Genomic DNA, 17,792 nt, shown 5'->3' with positions numbered 1-17,792 from the left:
TGGAGCCTGACATGGGGCTTCATCTCCTGACGTTGAAATCATGACCTGAGCTGAAACCAAGAGTCAGATGCTTAAGTAACTGAGGCACCCAGGTGCCCCTAAAATGATTTAATCATTATGGAAAACTGTATGGAATTTCTCAGAAATTAAAAATTGAACTACCAAAAAAAATTGAACTACCACATGACTCAGCAGTCCCATTCTGATATATGTGTGTGTGTATGCATGTATATATACATATACACATATGTATATATACACATGTATGTATGTACATATATACACATATATGTATATATACACATATATGTACACACACACACACACACACTCGAAGGAACTAGAATCAGTGTTTTGAAGCTGCCTGCCCCCAGCCCACTGCTAGGGCCACAGTCAGACTGGCGTGTGGTCATCTTCCCCTTTCCCTGGGGCGGGACTCACTTTGGAGTGGGGCAGGCCCCTATCCCAGCTATTCTCACACTGCCAGGGTGGTGGCACAGCTTTGGATGGACCCTTGCCAAGGGCATGTTGGAGCTGGCAGGTCTGCAGAAGAGCCAGGGTGTGGGGTACGCAGTGTTAGCAATGTCCGCAAGGTCTGCTGTCGGGGGCAGGTGGGGGCTGCAGTGGAGGACTGGCTGGAGGGGATGTATGTGAAGACGAGTATAGGAGCAGGGTGCACTTATGCATCCTAGGTGGTGAGTGATGGAGCCGTGCTGGTTCCCATGGTTGTCTGCAGACTCATGGAGGGAGATGGTGCCAGCTCCTTTGTTCCTGGAGGGGTCTCCCAGGACTTCCAGGAGAGGCTCTGTGATTAGTAAACAAATCTCTCTCCCATATGCTTCAACTGTTCTTCAAAACGCTTCTGTGCAATTATCTCCATAGGCTATTTTTTGTTCTGTTTCTTTAAGGGCAGGGACTCAATTTCCTGTCTCCCCCACTGATTTTTAAAGTCACAGGTGTTAAGCCCACTGATTTTAAGACCTGGCAAAGTTAGGCCCTTCTGATTTTCAAAGCTAAATGTTCTGGGGATTTGTCTTTGCTCTATGGGTCCCCCATACCTGGGGGTCCACTCCTCTTCCCTCTCTGCCCCGCCGCACTCCTCCCTCCCATGGACTGTCTGCACATCCTCAGAAACCCTTGCCAAGCCAGTCCTCGTTATTCATGAATTACATCTTTGCAAACTTGACTGCTTCGTAAAAAGTATATTTTTAAAGATTTTATTTATTTTATGGGGAGAGAGCACCAGTGTGGGGAGGGACAGAGAGAGAGAAAACCTCAGGCTGATTCTTTGCTGAGCACAATGCCTATCATGGGACTCGATCTCACAACCAATGAGATCATGACCTGAGCCGAAATCATGAATCTGATGCTCAACTGACTGAGCCACTCAGGTGCCCCTAAAAATATTTCTAACTCCAAAATTGTACCACTGGTGCTTTGGTAGTCATTTACACACATATGTAGAGTGGCAAAAAATTTCAGTTCCCTACCAGCACATTCCCAACTGAGACCAAAAAGGTGATATTCTGCTTCTCGTTTTTTCTTTCCATGATCTATTTAGTGCTACAGTTTTCATATTTTTTTTTTTGCTTTTTGTTGGTGATTTTACTGCTTAAAATGGCTCCAAGCATAGTGCTAAAACTCTACCTGGTGTTCCTGCACAGAAGAAGGCGGTGATGTACTTCATGCAGAAAATACACATGTTAGAAAAGCTTTGCTCACTCATGAATTATACTGCTGTGGGCCATGAGATATTAATGATTCAATACTACATAGATGTCTTTACGCAAACATACATAAAACAAGATTATTTATTGATTGGGTGACAAAAATGTGATCAGAAGCAATAGTTCAGTGTTCACTAGTGCAGTGTTCATGGCCACTTAACTACTGCAAATAAGGAAAATCAACTATATATGCGTATATATGTGGAGAGAGAGAATTGGAAGAAAACATAGAAAAATAACAAATTTTCCCTGGGTGATAGAATTGTGAGTGTTTTTTTTTTTTTAAGATTTTATTTATTTATTTGACAGCACAAACAGGTGAACTGCAGAGGGAGAGGGAGAAGCAGACTTCCCCCTGAGCAGGGATCCTGACACAGGGATCAATCTCAAGACCCTGGGATTATGACCTGACTGACTGAGCCACCCAGACACCTTAAGTGATTTCTATTTCTGCCTTATCCTTTCTATATTTTCACACTTCTACAATGAGAATATATTGCTCTTTGTAGACAGAAAAAAATTGAATGACACTCATAAACTAAAAATTAAAAATAAAAGATGAAATGATTCCTGGGCCTTTGCCTTAAGCAGAAAACCAAATTTTAGAAACACAAAAATTATTAGAACAAGAATAAAATTGGCCATGAAGTTCTTGCAGCATGGAGTAGGAAATGAACAAGGATTGTTGAAAAGGTAATACAATGTTGAAAATAAAACTATTGCTCCAGAAGTTAAATTCTCCTTTTATATTAGCCCTCCCTCAAACCCTGAAACCCACACCAGATTAAAAACCTATATAGACACATTAAAGGATGCATAACATCATTTGTCATCAGGAAAATACATATCAAAACCACAATGAGATACAACTTCACATCTACCAGGATGAGTAGAATAAAAAAAGGCAGATAATAACAAACATTGCAAGGATATGGAGAAATTGGAATCCCTGTATACTGCTCCTGGGAATGTAAAATGGTGTGGCCACTTTGGAGAATAGTCTGTAAGTTCCTCAAAAAGTTACACAGCACTACCATTGAACCTCACAATTCCACTCCTAGGTATATACCCAAGAGAAATGACAACATTGCCACATAAAACTTTCTATGAATGTTCATAGTAGTATTACTCCTAATAGCCAGAAGATAGAGACAATGCCAACATTCCCGATGAATGGACAAACAGAATATGGTAGGTCCACAGACATGGATATACACAAACACATGAATACAGTGGAATGTTATTCAGCCGCCAAAAGGACCGAAGTACTGGCACACGCTACAGCATGGATTAGCCTGGATAACAGGATGCTGAGTCAGTGGCGGCAGCCACAGGAGACCACACATTATAGGATTATATTCATGGGAAATGTCCAGAGCAGGCAAATCCATAGAGGCAGAAAGCAGATTAAGGATTGTCTAGACAAAGTGGAAAGAACAGCCCTGGATTAGATCTAGGAAAAGTAGGAAGAGACGATGGCTGGTCTAGACAACACCAACCCAAAGGGGAGGAAAGAGCAGAGGAGCCAATGAGGAGAACCAGAGATTAGGATAGAAAGTGGTCATAGAAGCCAGGGCAAGAGAGGGCAGAGGTGACCTGCAGAGAACAGGTGCAAAGCAGGACAGGGGCAGGGGGTGGGGCTGGGGAGGGGTGTGGAATCATGAACAGGAAAAGTAGACAGTGCCAAAGGTGATAAGTTCAGAGTCAGTGGGAAGAGGGGGCAGTTGCTGGTAAAGTTGTCAGGAAACTGGATGATAAAAGGAGGTCACAGAGCGAGGGCTGAGGGCCTCTCTCCTCCCCCACAACACAGAGCGTTTTAAAATTAACAAATAATTGGCAAATATAATTGTATATGTTGAAAGTATACTATGTGATGATTGATAAACACTGTAGAGTGATTACCAAGGTGAAGATAACGAACGTGGTCATCACATACCACAGTTAACATGGTTACTCTTGTTTGCGTGATGGTGAAGATGCTCATCTACTTGCAGCAGCATCCAAGTGCATGGCATTGCATTATCATCTGTGGTCATCATGCTGTCCCCCTGCTCCTTTCAACTGATTCTTCTAAAAATACATGCCCCTGACCACCACCACCTCTGCCTCCCCTCACCCACCCCTAGCCCACCCCATCCTGTTCTCTGTCTTCACAAAACTGGCTTTCTTGTTTTAGATTCCACACAGAAGTGATCTATCATTTACCTTCCTCTGTCTGGCTTATTTCACTTGGCATAGACCCTGCAGTTTCACCTATGGTGTTGCAAATGGCAGGATTTCCTTCCCCTTTTATGGCTGAATAAATATGATTATGTGTATATACCATTTTTTTTCTTTTTCCAGTCATTCAAAAGACACTTAAGCTATTTCCATATCTGAGCTGCAATGAACATGGGAGTGTAGGTCCCCACTCCACCCACCAACAAAAGCTTCCAGGGGACAATACTGGGAGAGTGCCCTGCAGTTTGGTGCTACTTCATCTCTGGTAAATACCTGGTCTGACTCAGCTCAAGCCCAAGGTGGTCCCAGACTGGCCCACTAACACCAAAGGGACCAGACCCTGCCCACAACAGGCAGAGAGCTGACTGCAGGCAAACATGGCACAGCCACAACAAGGTGCATGCATCACACACAGGAGACACCTCAGGAGTGCTAGATTCTGGTGAACAGGCGACACTGCAGTGCAGGGCATGACAAGATCTCTTCTTTATCAGGCCACTACTTTCAAGAGCAGGAGACATAGCTGGCTTTTCTAACACATAGAAACAGACACATAGAGTAGACAAAATGAGGAGAAAGGAATATATCCCAAATGAAAGAATAGGATAAAATCACAGTAAGAGATCTAAGGGAAATGGAGAGAAGTAACATGCCTGATAGAGAATATAAAGTAATGGTCACACAGATACTAGACTTGAGAAAAGGGTGGAGAACTCAGTGAGACCCTCCACAAAGATGGAAAACATAAGAAGAACCAATCAGGGGATCCCTGGGTGGCTCAGTGGTTTAGCACCTGCTTTTGGCCCAGGGTGCGATCCTGGAGACCCGGGATCGAGTCCCACATCAGGCTCCCAGCATGGAGCCTGCTTCTCCCTCCTCCTGTGTCTCTGCCTCTCTTTCTCTCTCTATGTCTATCATAAATAAATAAATAAATCTTAAAAAAGAAGAACCAATCAGAGATGAAGAACTCAATAAATGAAATAAAAAAATACACTAGATGGAATGAATAGACTAGGGGAAGCAGAAGAATGGATCAGCAACTCGGAGGATAGAGTAATGGAAAGCAATCAAGCTGAGTAAGGGAGAGAGAAAGAGAGAAAAAGAAAAAGAATAGATTCAGGGAACTCAGAGACGTTGTCAAGCACAACAGTTGCATTATAGGAATCCCAGAAGGAGAAGAGAGAGAAAAGGGGGGCAGAAAATATATTTGAAGAAATAATAATTGAAAACTTCCTGAATCTGGGGAAGGAAAGAGAAATCCAGATCCTAGAGACACAGAGAGCCCCCAACAAAACCAACCCAAAGAGGTCTGCACCAAGACACAGAGTGAATAAGATGGCCAAAAGTAGTGCTAAAGAGAGAAGTAAGCAGTTACATACAAGGGAAACCCCATAAAGCTATCAGTGGATTTTTCAGGAGAAACTTTGATTACCTCCTTTTGCTCCCTTCTGGCCTGAGAAGTGCTAAAAGCAAAAATCTGTAGCCAAGAACTCTTTCCAGAAAGGCTATCATTCAGGATAGGACAAAGAAAAACATTCTCCAAACAAAAATGAAACGAATTCATGACCACTAAACCAGCCCTACCAGAAGTGACAAAGGGGACTCTGAGTGTAAAGGAAAGACCATAAGCAAGAGCAAGAAAAGCAGGAAACACAAAAGAAGTAAAAATAGGTATACATGTAAAAATCTGTCAAGGGATTTACAAAATAAGATCATCTTATATGTTGCCATATACATAAGTCATGAAGAGAAGTAAAAATTTAGTGATTTTGGAACAGGCTCAAAATTAAGACACCATCAACTTAATATAGACTTAATATAGATTGCCATACACATAAGATGTTATATACAAACTGAATGGCAACCACAAATAAAAAACTGCTAACAGAGGGGCACATGGGTGGCTCAGTCAGTTAAGCACGTGACTCTTGATTTCAGCTCAGGTCATGATCTTGGGGTTGTGAATTCGAGCCCCATGTCTGGCTCTGCACTGGGTGTAGAGTCTACTTAAGATTCTATCTCTCCCTCTGCCCCTCCCCCTTGCTCTTTATATTATAAAAACAAACCCCACAAATGACTGGTAATAGATGTGCAAAAAACAAAGAGAAAGAAATCCAAGTATATCAATAAAGAAAACCAACAAATTGAGAGAAGAGAGCAAGAGAAGAAAGGAACAGAGAAGAATTACAGAAACAACCATAAAACCATAAAAGCCCTTGGTGGCTCAGGGATTGAGTGTCTGCCTTTGGCTCAGGGCGTGATCCTGGAGTCCCAAGATCCAGTTGCACATCAGGCTCCCTGCATGGAGCCTGCTTCTCCTCCCTCTGCCTGTGTCTCTGCCTCTCTCTCTGTGTCTCTCATGAATAAATCAATAAAATATTAAAAAAAGAAAAGACTTGGGGTTATGGAATGGATAAAAAAGCAAGACCCATCCATATGCTGCCTATAAGAGACTCTTTCACACCTAAAGACACCTGCAGATTGAAAATGAAGGGACACGAAAACATTTATCATACAAATGGAATGGAAAAGAAAGCCAGGGTAACAATTCTTATATCTAATGACACAGACCTTAAGACAAAGACTGTAATGAGACAAAGAAGGACACTATATATTCATAAAGAGGACAATCCTATAAGAAGATATAATAACTAAATATCTATGCACTTGACATGGGAACATCCACATGCATAAAGCAGCTAATAACAAACATGAAGGAAGAAATAGATAATACAATAGTATTAGGGGACTTTAACACCCACTTACATCGGTGGACAGATCATCCAAACAGAAAATCAATAAAGAAACAGTGGCTTTGAAGGACACACTGGACCAGATGATCTAACAGATATATTCACAACATTCCATTCTTAAACAGCAGAATAAACATTGTTTTCAAGTGGACATGGAACATTCTTCATAGTAGATCACATATTAGGCCATAAAACAGGTCTCAACAAATTCAAAGACTGAATCTGTATTCAGTCTGACTGTGTCTTTTCTGACCACAGTGCTATGAAACTACATATTAACCATAAGAAAAAATCTGGGAAGAACACAAATATATGAAGATTAAATACATGCTACTAAAATATGAATGAGTCAACTGAGAAGTCAAAGAAGAAATAAACAAATACATGGAGACAAATTAAAATGAAAATGTAACAGTGCCAAGTTTTTGGGACACAGCAAAAGCTGTTCTAAGGGGGAAGTTTATAGCAACACAGGCTACCTCAGGAAGTAAGAAAAATCTCAAACAACCTTAACCCTACACCTAAAAGGTGCAGGAAAAAGAAGAACAAATAAAACTCAAAACCAGTAGAAGGAAGGAAATAATAAAGATTAGAGCAGAAATAAATGAACGAGAGATTACAAAAACAATAGAACAGATCGATGAAACCAGGAGATGGATTTTTGTAAAGATCAACAATATTGATTAAACTAGCCCAGACTCTTTAAAAAAAAAAAAAAAAAAAGGAGAGACAGAGAGAGAACTCAAGAAATCAAATCAACGAAAGAGAAGAAATAATAACTGGTACCACAAAATTACAAAGGATTATGAGAGAATATTATGTAAAATTATATGCCAATACATTGGACAACCTAGAAGAGATGGATAAATTCCTAGAAACATAGAACCTCCCAAGACTGAATCAAGAAGAATAGAAAATTTCAACTGATTTCTGATTCAATTTAGTTGCTGGTAATTAAATTAAAAAATTCCCAACAAACAAAAGTCCAGGACCCAACAGCTTCTCAGGGGAAATCTACCAAACATTTAATGAAGAGTTAATACCTATTATTCTCAAACTATTCCAAAAAATACAAGAAGGAAAAGCTTCCAAACTCATTCTGGGGGCAGCATTACCTTGATACCAAGACAAGATAAAAACCCCTCTCCCCAACCAAAAAAACAACTACAGGCCAATATCCATGATTAACATAGATGCAAAAGTCCTTAACAAAATATTAGCAAACTGAATCCAACAATACATTAAAAAATTATTCACCATGATTGAGTGGGATTTATTCCTAGGCTGCAAGGGTGGTTCAATATTCACAAATCAATCAACGTGATATACCACATCAATAAAAGAAAGGATAAAAGCCATATAATCCTTTCAATAGATGCAGAAAAAACATTTGACAAAGTACAACATCCATTTGTGATTTAAAAAAAAATCCTTGAACCAAGTAGGTTAAGAGTGAACATACCTCAACATAATAAAGGCCATATATGAATAACCCACAGCTAGCCTCATGCTCAATGGGGAAAACCTGAAAGCTTTTCCCCTAAGATCAGGAACAAGACAAGGGGGTCCACTCTCATCATTTTTATTTAACATAGTACTGGAAGCCCTGGCCACAGCAATCAGACAAGAAATAAACAGTATTCAAATTGGCAAGGAAGAAGAAAACTTTAATATTTGCAGATGACATGGTGCTATATATAGAACACTCTGAAGATTCCACCAAAAGAATTGCTTGAACTGATAATTTCAGTAAAGTTACAGGATACAAAATCAACAAAGAAATCCATTGCATTTCTATACACCAATTATGAAGCAGAAGCCCCATTTACAATTGCAGCAAAAATAGTAAAATATCTAGGAATAAACCTAACCAAAGATGTGAAAGACTTGTAGTCTGAAAACTACAAAACACTGATGAAAGAAATTCGAAGATGACACAAACAAATGGAAAGATATTCCATGCTCATGGATTGGGAGAACAAATATTGTTAAAATGTCTATACTACCCCAAGGAATCTACAGATTTGATGCAATTCCTATTAAAATAACAACAGTATTTTTCATAGGACTACAACAAACAATCCTAAAATTTGTATGGAATCCAAATAGCCAAGCAATCTTGAGAAAGAACAAAAGCATAGGTATCACAATCCCAGATTTCAAGATATACAACAAAGCTGTGGGAATCAAAATTGTATGATACTGGCACAAAAACAGAGACATAGATCAATGGATCAGAATGGAGAACCCACAAATAAAGTCATAGCTAATGGTCAATTAGTTTTCAACAAAGGTGGAAAGAATATACAATGTGAGACAGTCTTCTCAACAGATGGTGTTGGGAAAACTTGAGAGCAACATGCAGAAAAGTGAGTCTGGACCATCTTCTTACACCATACACAAACTCAAAGTGGATTAAAGACCTACATATGAGATTTGAAACCATAAAACTACTAGAATAGAGCACAGACAGTAATATCTCTGACATTAGCTATAGCAGTGTTTTTCTAGATATGTCTCCTGAGAAGAGGGAGACGAAAGCAAAAATAAAGTGTTGGAACTTCATCAAAATAAAAAGCTTCTGTATAGTGAAGGAAACAATCAACAAAACTAAATGGCAACCTATGGAATGGGAGAAGACATTTTCAAATGACATACTTGATAAAGGGTTAGCATCCAAAACATTTTAAGAACTGGTACAACTCAACACCAAAATTAATTCAATTAAAAAATGGGCAGAAGACACAAACAGACATTTCTACAAAGACATGCAGGGGGCATCTAGGTGGCTCTGTTGGTTGAGCGTCTGACTCTTGATTTCAGGTCAGATAGTAGGATCAAGCCCCGTGTTGGGCTCTGTACTTAGCAGGGAGCCTGCTTGAGATTCTCTCTTCCTCTCTCTCTCACTCTCTCTCTCTCTGTTTCCCCCTCTCCCTGTTTGTGTGCTCTCTCTCTCTTAAATAAATCTGTTGGAAAAAAGAAGACATGCAGATGGCCAACAAACACAAGAAAAGATGCTCAACATCACTTATCATCAGGGAGATGCAAATCAAAGCCACAGTGAGACAGCACATCACACCTGTCACAATGGTTAAAATTAAAAACACAAGAAATAACACGTGTTGGACAGAATGTGGAGAAAAAGGAACCCTTTTATACTGTTGGTGGGAATGCAAACTGGCGCAGCCACTGTGGAAAACAGTATGGAGGTTCCTCAAAACATTAAAAGTAGAATTACTGCATTTCCATTAATTCACTCATGGATATTTACCCCCAAAATACAAAAACACTAATTCAAAAAGATATACGCACCTATGTTTATTGTAGCATTATTTATAATAACCAAGACCAATAAAACTAATAACTCAAGAGTCCTTTGATAGATAAATGGATAAAGAAGATGTAGTATATATACACAATGGAATATTACTCAGCCATAAAAGAGGTTGAAATCTTGCCATTTGCAACAACACGGAGGGAACTAGAGAGTATTATGCTAAGTGAAATAGGTCACAGAAGGACAAGTACCATATGGTTTTGCTCATATGTGGAATTTAAGAAACAAAACAAAACAAAAAGAGACAAATCAAGAATAGACTCTTAACTCTGATGAGCATGCTGCTGGTCAGCAGGGGGGGGATGGGGGGATAGGGGAAACAGGTGATGCGGATGAAGGAGTGCACCTGTCATGATGAGCCCTGAGTGATGTATAAAATTGTTGAATCACTATTGTGTACACCCGAAGCTAATCTAACACTGTATGTCAATTATACGGGAATAAAAATAAAAAGACATGAACATGGTAAAAAAAAATCAAGACAATACATTAAGATATAGTGATATATAAAATGTGAAGTTTGAGCTTCCTGCCCTACCCACAGGACACGCAAGTCTCCCTTGTGCACAAACAACTCCTAACAGCGGTTGTCTTACATTTTCTTCCGAAACATTTGCTTGTGTGCCTTGAATCTGAAGCATGTATATGTTCTATAACCACATACCTGCACACATAAGTATACAGGTTTTATCTTTAAAAAGACATAATTTTCTGAGACATAAAATTTAACAATACATCTTAAATTTGTCTAAGCAGAGTTGCCAAGCTGCCCTCCCAGAGCAAGTAGGTCAGCATGCTCCAGCGGTGACAGGATGTTCCACTATAGCTGGGGGCCAGGGAGCCCGAAGGCAGTGGCTTACCTGCCACAGCATAGGTACTCGAGTATTAAGGAAAGAACCGTAGATTTCCTCCAGTTCCTGGGTGAGAATGATCTCCCCTTTGATTGCAAGTTGAAGGCCTTTCAGAGATGTATGCACAATAAATAACAATTTATCAAATCGTTCAATTTCTTGGCTTAGAAAGGTTAGCAAGACGCAGTGGATAAGGGGATCATAGCCTAGATTTAGACAGAGAAAATTATGTATAGTTTTCAGATAAGAGGAGGCTTTACATGAAGGAATATAGGCTCTGGAAATTAAAGGAACCTCCAGACCAGGGATTGAAATGCATTTCCCACAAAAAAGTCAGTAACTTTTGCAGCCTCTGTGGCTATCCCACCCGCATTGCTTCTGGAGCATGAACACAGGTGCCAACATACAAATATGAATGAGCATGGCTGCGTGCCAATCAAGTTTTATTTGTGAGCACTCAAATATGAATTTCATATAATACTTATGTGCCTAAAATATTTTACCATTTTTTATCAACCATTAAAAAAACGTAAAAACCATTTTAGCCTTCAGGCTGTACAGAAACGAATGGCAGCTGGATGTGGCTGCAGTCCCAGCTTGCCGACCTAGTCCAGACTCAGCAATAGCACTGACTGCATAGACTAGTGCTCAACATTCAGTTCTCAGATGAACTTTCTTTAGAGGGTTACAATATGGATATTGAAAATTTAATTGGCCAGTTGCCACCGCCCCACCCTTTGGCCTGCAGAGCCGGGCTGCTCTGTCTCCTGTGGGCCCATCCCCTGCCCTGAGTTCTCAGGATCTGAGCCCCACTGCCTGCAGAGCTGCTCCTGGCTGCTCTGTGATAAGGATGATTTCCTCCCTTTTAGTCTTGGGGCCACGACCCTCCTCGCCCTCCTCACCCCAGCCTCAACAGAAGTAGAGCCACAGCATTGTTTTCTTTTCTGCTTGGAGAGACAAGACAAGTGGGTGGTGCTCCCTCAGGCTTTTTACTTCTGTGGCACCTTTGGGGGGAAATCCACTCTCCCATTCCCTTGGTGGCCGAATCCTTCCCCGAGGATGCAGCTCACGTCTGTGCTTACCTTGGATACTCTTATAAAGAGATTCCCAAATGGGGCTGGACATGATGCATTTCAAGGTGCTGGGAGTTCCAGCATACTCTTCTTTCTCCACAGACACTGGCAGCCGCTTTAGCATGTCAGATAAAATTTCCATTACTAGTTCATCGTTACTCTGCTCACGACTGCAGAAGAAATTAAGAGGAGAATGAGATACAGGTCTGTTCAATCCGGGAGAGCCCTCTGATCAGCTGCATCTGTAGGCAAACACAGCCTCACGGAACCATGGAACTATGAGATGAAGATACAGAGGAGAAAACTGTCCAATGCATGGCAGATACTGACAAGAAAGTATATATTTTTGAAGTTTTAAGATTTCCTTTTAACTATTCATCCTCTGAATGCGTCTGCACAAAGTGCCAACACTGGACTGAAGAGTAGGCAGGCCACTGGCATGCGCTTGTGGAGGGTCACAGGACTTCAGGTGTGTACTGGCTCATCTGGTGGCATCCTGAGTGGCCATGTGGGTACAGGTGTGGATGGGGCTGTGATGCTAAAGCTGGAGGAACTCTTTGAAACCAGGGCCCAGGGTGGTGACTGCAGCTCCCTACCATTAGTGGAGGAGAAGGAAATGGGACCCAGCACTTTGGCATTCCCACTCTGCTACTCAAAGTACGGGCAGGGACTGGCTTTCAACCAATGCCCTGGGACACACACTCAGATGACTGTCGTCCTATAAATTCAGCGGTAGTCTGGAGGCTGCAACTGCATGTAACGCGCTGCTTCTGAGCCAGCTTACCACTCCCATGAAATAGCTGGGGAACCTTAGCTTTTGACGTGTAAATCGGATTTACTCAGGAGGAATTCATCCAGGGTGGCTTCTGATGTTTTGCAAGATCAAAACATTTCAATAATCAAACATCTCCAAAGGGAAAATGTTTGCTACCACCAAGGTCATTAAATAGGATGGGACAGATCTGTTAAGTCCTGTCACACAGAAAAGTTTCTAATGTTTTGAGTAAAGGCAGCCTAAGTGCAATAATCTTAGCCTCTTGAAATGACTGGAGGGACATATGCTTATGAAAAGCAACCCCTTAACAATCATCTCATCTCTTACTGATGTATTTGTTGGAGACTAAAAGTACAGAATTAATATTTAGAAGTGTAGGATGTGCAGGGAATTTAACCTGCTATTCTGGGGATATACTAGAAGATTTCTAATTACCATCTCCTTCTGTGTGTAGCTTCCCTTCTAATTTGCAAATAGGATGTATTCACTCATTCAGGGAAATGGGAGTTCAACTGTGTTTATTTCATGTCAGTGGAATGATCTTGGAAGATATGACCAAAGAGTCAGCCAAAGCCACAGTGAGAATCCAACTGGATATTTTAATATGAATTTTGTGGTCCAAAAAGGCAGGAAGACCATAAGAGTACAGGATTCCCATGGGTTCAGAGGTTTTAGAGGCAAGTGGAACAAATAACACGAGTATATTAAGAGCCTGTCAGACGGTGGAGGAGGGCCAGTCAAGTATCCTCCAGACTGAGAAGCCCAGTGACAGAGTTTTATTTGGGGTAACTTACTTACAGGTAGGAACCTGTGGATGGAAGATCCTGACAGTACGCAAATATTCTCCACAAAATCCGAGCCTCACCCCACAGCTTTTATAGAAGGAGGGGTCTTGTGGTGAGGTCACAGGGTAGTGGTCTAGAGGGGGGTCTACCTGAACCTGAGGGAGAATATTGGGGGCCATAGGTGGAGCTAGTGATGCCAGTACCCTGCAGAGCAAAGAAAATGTCAGTCCTGGTCTATGAGTACACAGGCGGTTAGGGCACATGCCATTGGAACCCAGGATGGGGCAATGTGACCGTCACCTCACAGGGTTTTGGAGTTGTTACCATCTTAGTGACAACTATAATCAGGGTTCAAGGTATCCTCTGAGGGTTGCCAACAAGCATCAATTCATATTGAGGTTTCCATCTCTGTTTTAGCTGATTTGCTTATTGTTTTTTTAGCATCTCTCAACAGGGGAAGAGGTAGAAGTTGGTGTAGATAACGCTAACAGAATCAAAGTCACAATGACAATAGTTTTGTGTTCAGGAATGTGTACATGTTGGTATTGTAATATTTGTGATATTTAAGATATTTGGGGCTCTTAAAACCTGAAGGTTGCTTTGGGACTCCAATTTAAAACAAATAATTGAGAAATGGGTTTAAATTTATGATTTTAGGTTGAAACCAGCTAAGTTGATATATTTAAAACATAAGAGAGTTTAAGATCCAGCATATTTATTTAATGAACCCAAGACGAAAGACTTAACTGACATCCCCAAGTTTGCAGTCAAGTGGCAGAGCTGGGATTTGAACCCAGAGTCCATGAGGAAGGAAGAGAAGTGAAGCCTGTGTCCTGAGCAGCTCTGAATGAGCACCCTGGAGGGTGTTTCCAAATAGCAGGAACATGCTTTGCTAGGAAGGCCATCATGCCACTGAGGGCTCACACCAGCTAGTGACCTTGACAAACATAATCTTATCTTATAGAATTTGGGTCACATCTGTGAGACCACTTGAACCTCATAATGGCCTTGATGGGTAGAGACAGGCATTGTCTCTATGGACAGATAAACAGTGTGACCTTGGATACAGAGCATTCAAATAAGAGCTCTGAGCAACACAGGCCTCTAAATGCAGAGCTAGCTCCTCTTGACCATGCTGTCCTCTTACTGTGATGGGGATCTTTCCCTGTTCTATAGAAGTAAATATGATATTTCACATTGAAACAAATTCTGTTTAAAAGTGCCACACACCACACAAAGATTTATTGAGTACCTACTACATACTTCGAAATTATATTTATGTGTGTGTGTGCACATGTGCTCCTGTGTGTCTGCTTGTCTGTGTCCTTTGGAGAATTTAGTCTGTATTTTTAGACTGTATTTTATATTTTACACCATATTTTAGACTTATTTGTCCATACATTCTGCATCAAATCTCTTCAAATTATTAACTTATTCCTTTAATATTTAATTCTTTCATATGAATGTTTAATAATTTCCAACTAAAACTTTTCCTGCTGAGTTCTTACCTGATCATGAGTTTGGCAGTGGTACTTCTTGGTTGCATGGCAATGAGACTGTCGATGAATTTCTGGCCCTGGATCTCCCTGCAGCCTCTTATGGCCTCAGGGTGCAGTCCTAGGAGCTCAGGAGAGTCGTCGTCAGGCAAGGACTGGATAGTGTGTATGCAGTCCATTATGCTCCCAAATTTGGGCACTGGCTGATGTATCTGAAAATTTAAGCACTTTGTTAGTTTTTTTTCCCAGAGTGATACCTATTTTCAGGAATGTATGAAGATACTACTTCCCATAAAAGTTATACAGAAGGCTCTTTTTTTTTTTTTTTAAGATTTCATTTATTTATTCATGAGACACACAGGGAGAAAGAGAAGCAGAGACACAGGCAGAGAGAAAAGCAGGCCCCATGCAGGGAGCCTGATGTGGGACTCAATCCCAGGTTTCCAGGATCAGGCCCTGGGCCGAGGGCAGTGCTAAACCGCTGATCCACCTGGGGTGCCTGGCTCTTCTTATTTCTTATGTCAAAAGCTACCTCTGGGATGACTGTATTTGTAAAGTGAAGTTGTATGATATGCACAATAACTTCCTTGTTGGGAAAAGAGACTTTAAAAGCTAGGCTGATTCTGACTATCTATTGCCTCTGTGAGCTGTACCCACAGAGAGTGGAGCAATCAAGCCTTTAGCTATTTTACTGGGGTAAAAACTAAAGAAGGAATGTGACAGTGATCTTAAGAATCATTCTGACCCCTTGGGAGGTGGGGGATGGGCAAAATAGGTGAAGATGGGTAAAAGGTACAAAATTCCAGTAATAAAATAAATAATAAAATTTTAAGAAATTGACAAGCTACTTAATGGGCACGGGAGAGCTTTCTTCCTGTCTACCAGCTGCATCTTCCTGTGATTAGCTCTGAGTACTGCTTTCTAAGGCTGACTCTCAGACTTTCGTCTAATTGGGAGACAATGTGCCTTCAAAACCCTATTAAGTGCTAACAATGAACATGACTCTGCTGGTTTAAAATACGTCCAACCACTTCTTTGACACCATCCCTTTGAAACATGGAGACGCCTTCTCTCCTTGAATGGAGGCTGCCTGCCGTTGGCTTCTATTGACAGAACATGGAGCAGAGGGGACAATGTGTGACCCTGGGGATGAGGCCATAAATGGTACTATAGCTTCTTTTCTCTCTGGTGGTTCAGTTGCTCTGGGGGTCACCAGTTGCACAGCCCCAATTCTCTGACATCCCCCATGTCTAGCTGGTGGTCAAAGAGCCACCCCCAGCGCTACCACCAGGGCACAGGACATTCCAGCAGCCCTAAGGTCCCAGGTGTTGAGGCTTTGGGCCAAGAGTCCTGTGAGCAGGCTGGGGAGTGGCTTTTCATGCCCCAGTTAAGCCCTTACGCCCTGCAGCCCCATCACTCTCTGGGGAGCCCTGAACCACCACCACACAACTGAGCTGCCCCTGGGATACATGCTGGTGTGGTTTTATTGGAGAACATTACAAATCAATTCACAAGAAACTCAGTTTAAAAATGAAATGTATCTGCTTGGGTTGAAAGGGATAGAGACAGTAAAACATGAAGAGGTTGTCAGACCGCTGTAAAACTGCAAAAAGGAAGCTGCTGAAGAAATGGTTTAGCTATAGACATGGGCCCCTTTTTACAGAGTTGGAAGGATGGTGCAGAGGGCGGAACCAAGAGCCTGGTGCTCAGACACAGGGACCTCTGAGTGCTCCTGGGAAGTAAGACTGGGTCTCAGGCCTGGAGCTGGTAATCCCATAGGATCGCATTTCTGGGGACTCATGGCCATTGTGGGCCTTCCGTTTGGGTCTCTTCGTAGGGACATGTAAATCAGAATAATCCAAGGGACAGAAGTCATGTCCAGGTCTTCTGGCCTTGAGAGTGCAGATGGATAGATGAAATGTCAACTGCTAAATTAATGGTAAGTTATTTCTGTAATGCTAGAAATTAATAAAAGCATTGGAAGTGAGCATTATGGTTTCTTTAAGGGCAGATTCTAAATAATGCAACAACATTTAGATAACCAAGTAGTGTAAGGAAATACATGTTCTTACCTCATCACTGGAGAAACTGAAGTCATCCCTCAGCACGTCAGGATTACAGTATTTGTAGAGAAGGGTGTTCAAACATCGCCGGTCCCAGGTGTCAGTCACCCGGCCCCCGTAAATCACCTCCCCAAACAGGTAGCGCAGGGTCGGCCACGAAATACTGGACCGGGTGCTCAGGGCATTCTCCAACATCTTTATGGCAACCTTTAAAAAATCCACTTGTTTTTATTATTTCAGAATGTGTTTGCAGCTCACTTTGATGTTTTAACATAAAATCAACAATTCTCAATCAGCCATGTATATTTTCTCTTTAAAAATACAGTTGACCCGTGAATAACCATGCATTTGAGTTATGTGGGTCCCTGTATATGTGGGGTTTTTCACAGTCCTGTAAATGTATTTTCTCAATATCATTTTCTTTTCTGGAGCTGACTTCATTATAAGGAAACAGTGTATTATACACACAACATTCGGAACAGGTGTTCATTGAGGGTCCACTGCTCAGTCAGGCTTCCAGTCAGCAGTCAGCTGTCAGGAAAGCTTTGGGGAGTCAGAAGCTATATATATAGATTTTAACCACACAGGGGGTCAGTGCCCCTATTCCCTGCATTTCCAGGGTCACTGTATCTGGAAATAGCAAGACAGCTTGCAGAGGTGTAAAGGCCACTTGTGAAAGCCGAGCGGCCTCTTGAGGATGTGGAAGAGGTGG

The 17,792-nt window shown here is 41.5% G+C and overlaps 1 protein-coding gene across 1 annotated transcript in view; it reads right to left on the bottom strand.

The window, feature by feature from the left end:
• Nucleotides 1-17,792, bottom strand: part of DNAH14 (dynein axonemal heavy chain 14) — a 311,703-nt gene that overhangs the window by 10,566 nt on the left and 283,345 nt on the right. Inside the window, 4 exon segments of the mRNA XM_041749477.1 lie at nucleotides 10,898-11,094; nucleotides 11,971-12,131; nucleotides 15,030-15,229; nucleotides 17,090-17,287. Of these exon segments, the coding sequence (XP_041605411.1) occupies nucleotides 10,898-11,094; nucleotides 11,971-12,131; nucleotides 15,030-15,229; nucleotides 17,090-17,287 (756 nt within the window).

This window comes from Vulpes lagopus, chromosome 1 (assembly GCF_018345385.1).
Source record: "Vulpes lagopus strain Blue_001 chromosome 1, ASM1834538v1, whole genome shotgun sequence".
Lineage (NCBI taxonomy): Eukaryota > Metazoa > Chordata > Mammalia > Carnivora > Canidae > Vulpes > Vulpes lagopus.
This window is presented reverse-complemented; position numbering and strand designations above follow the sequence as displayed.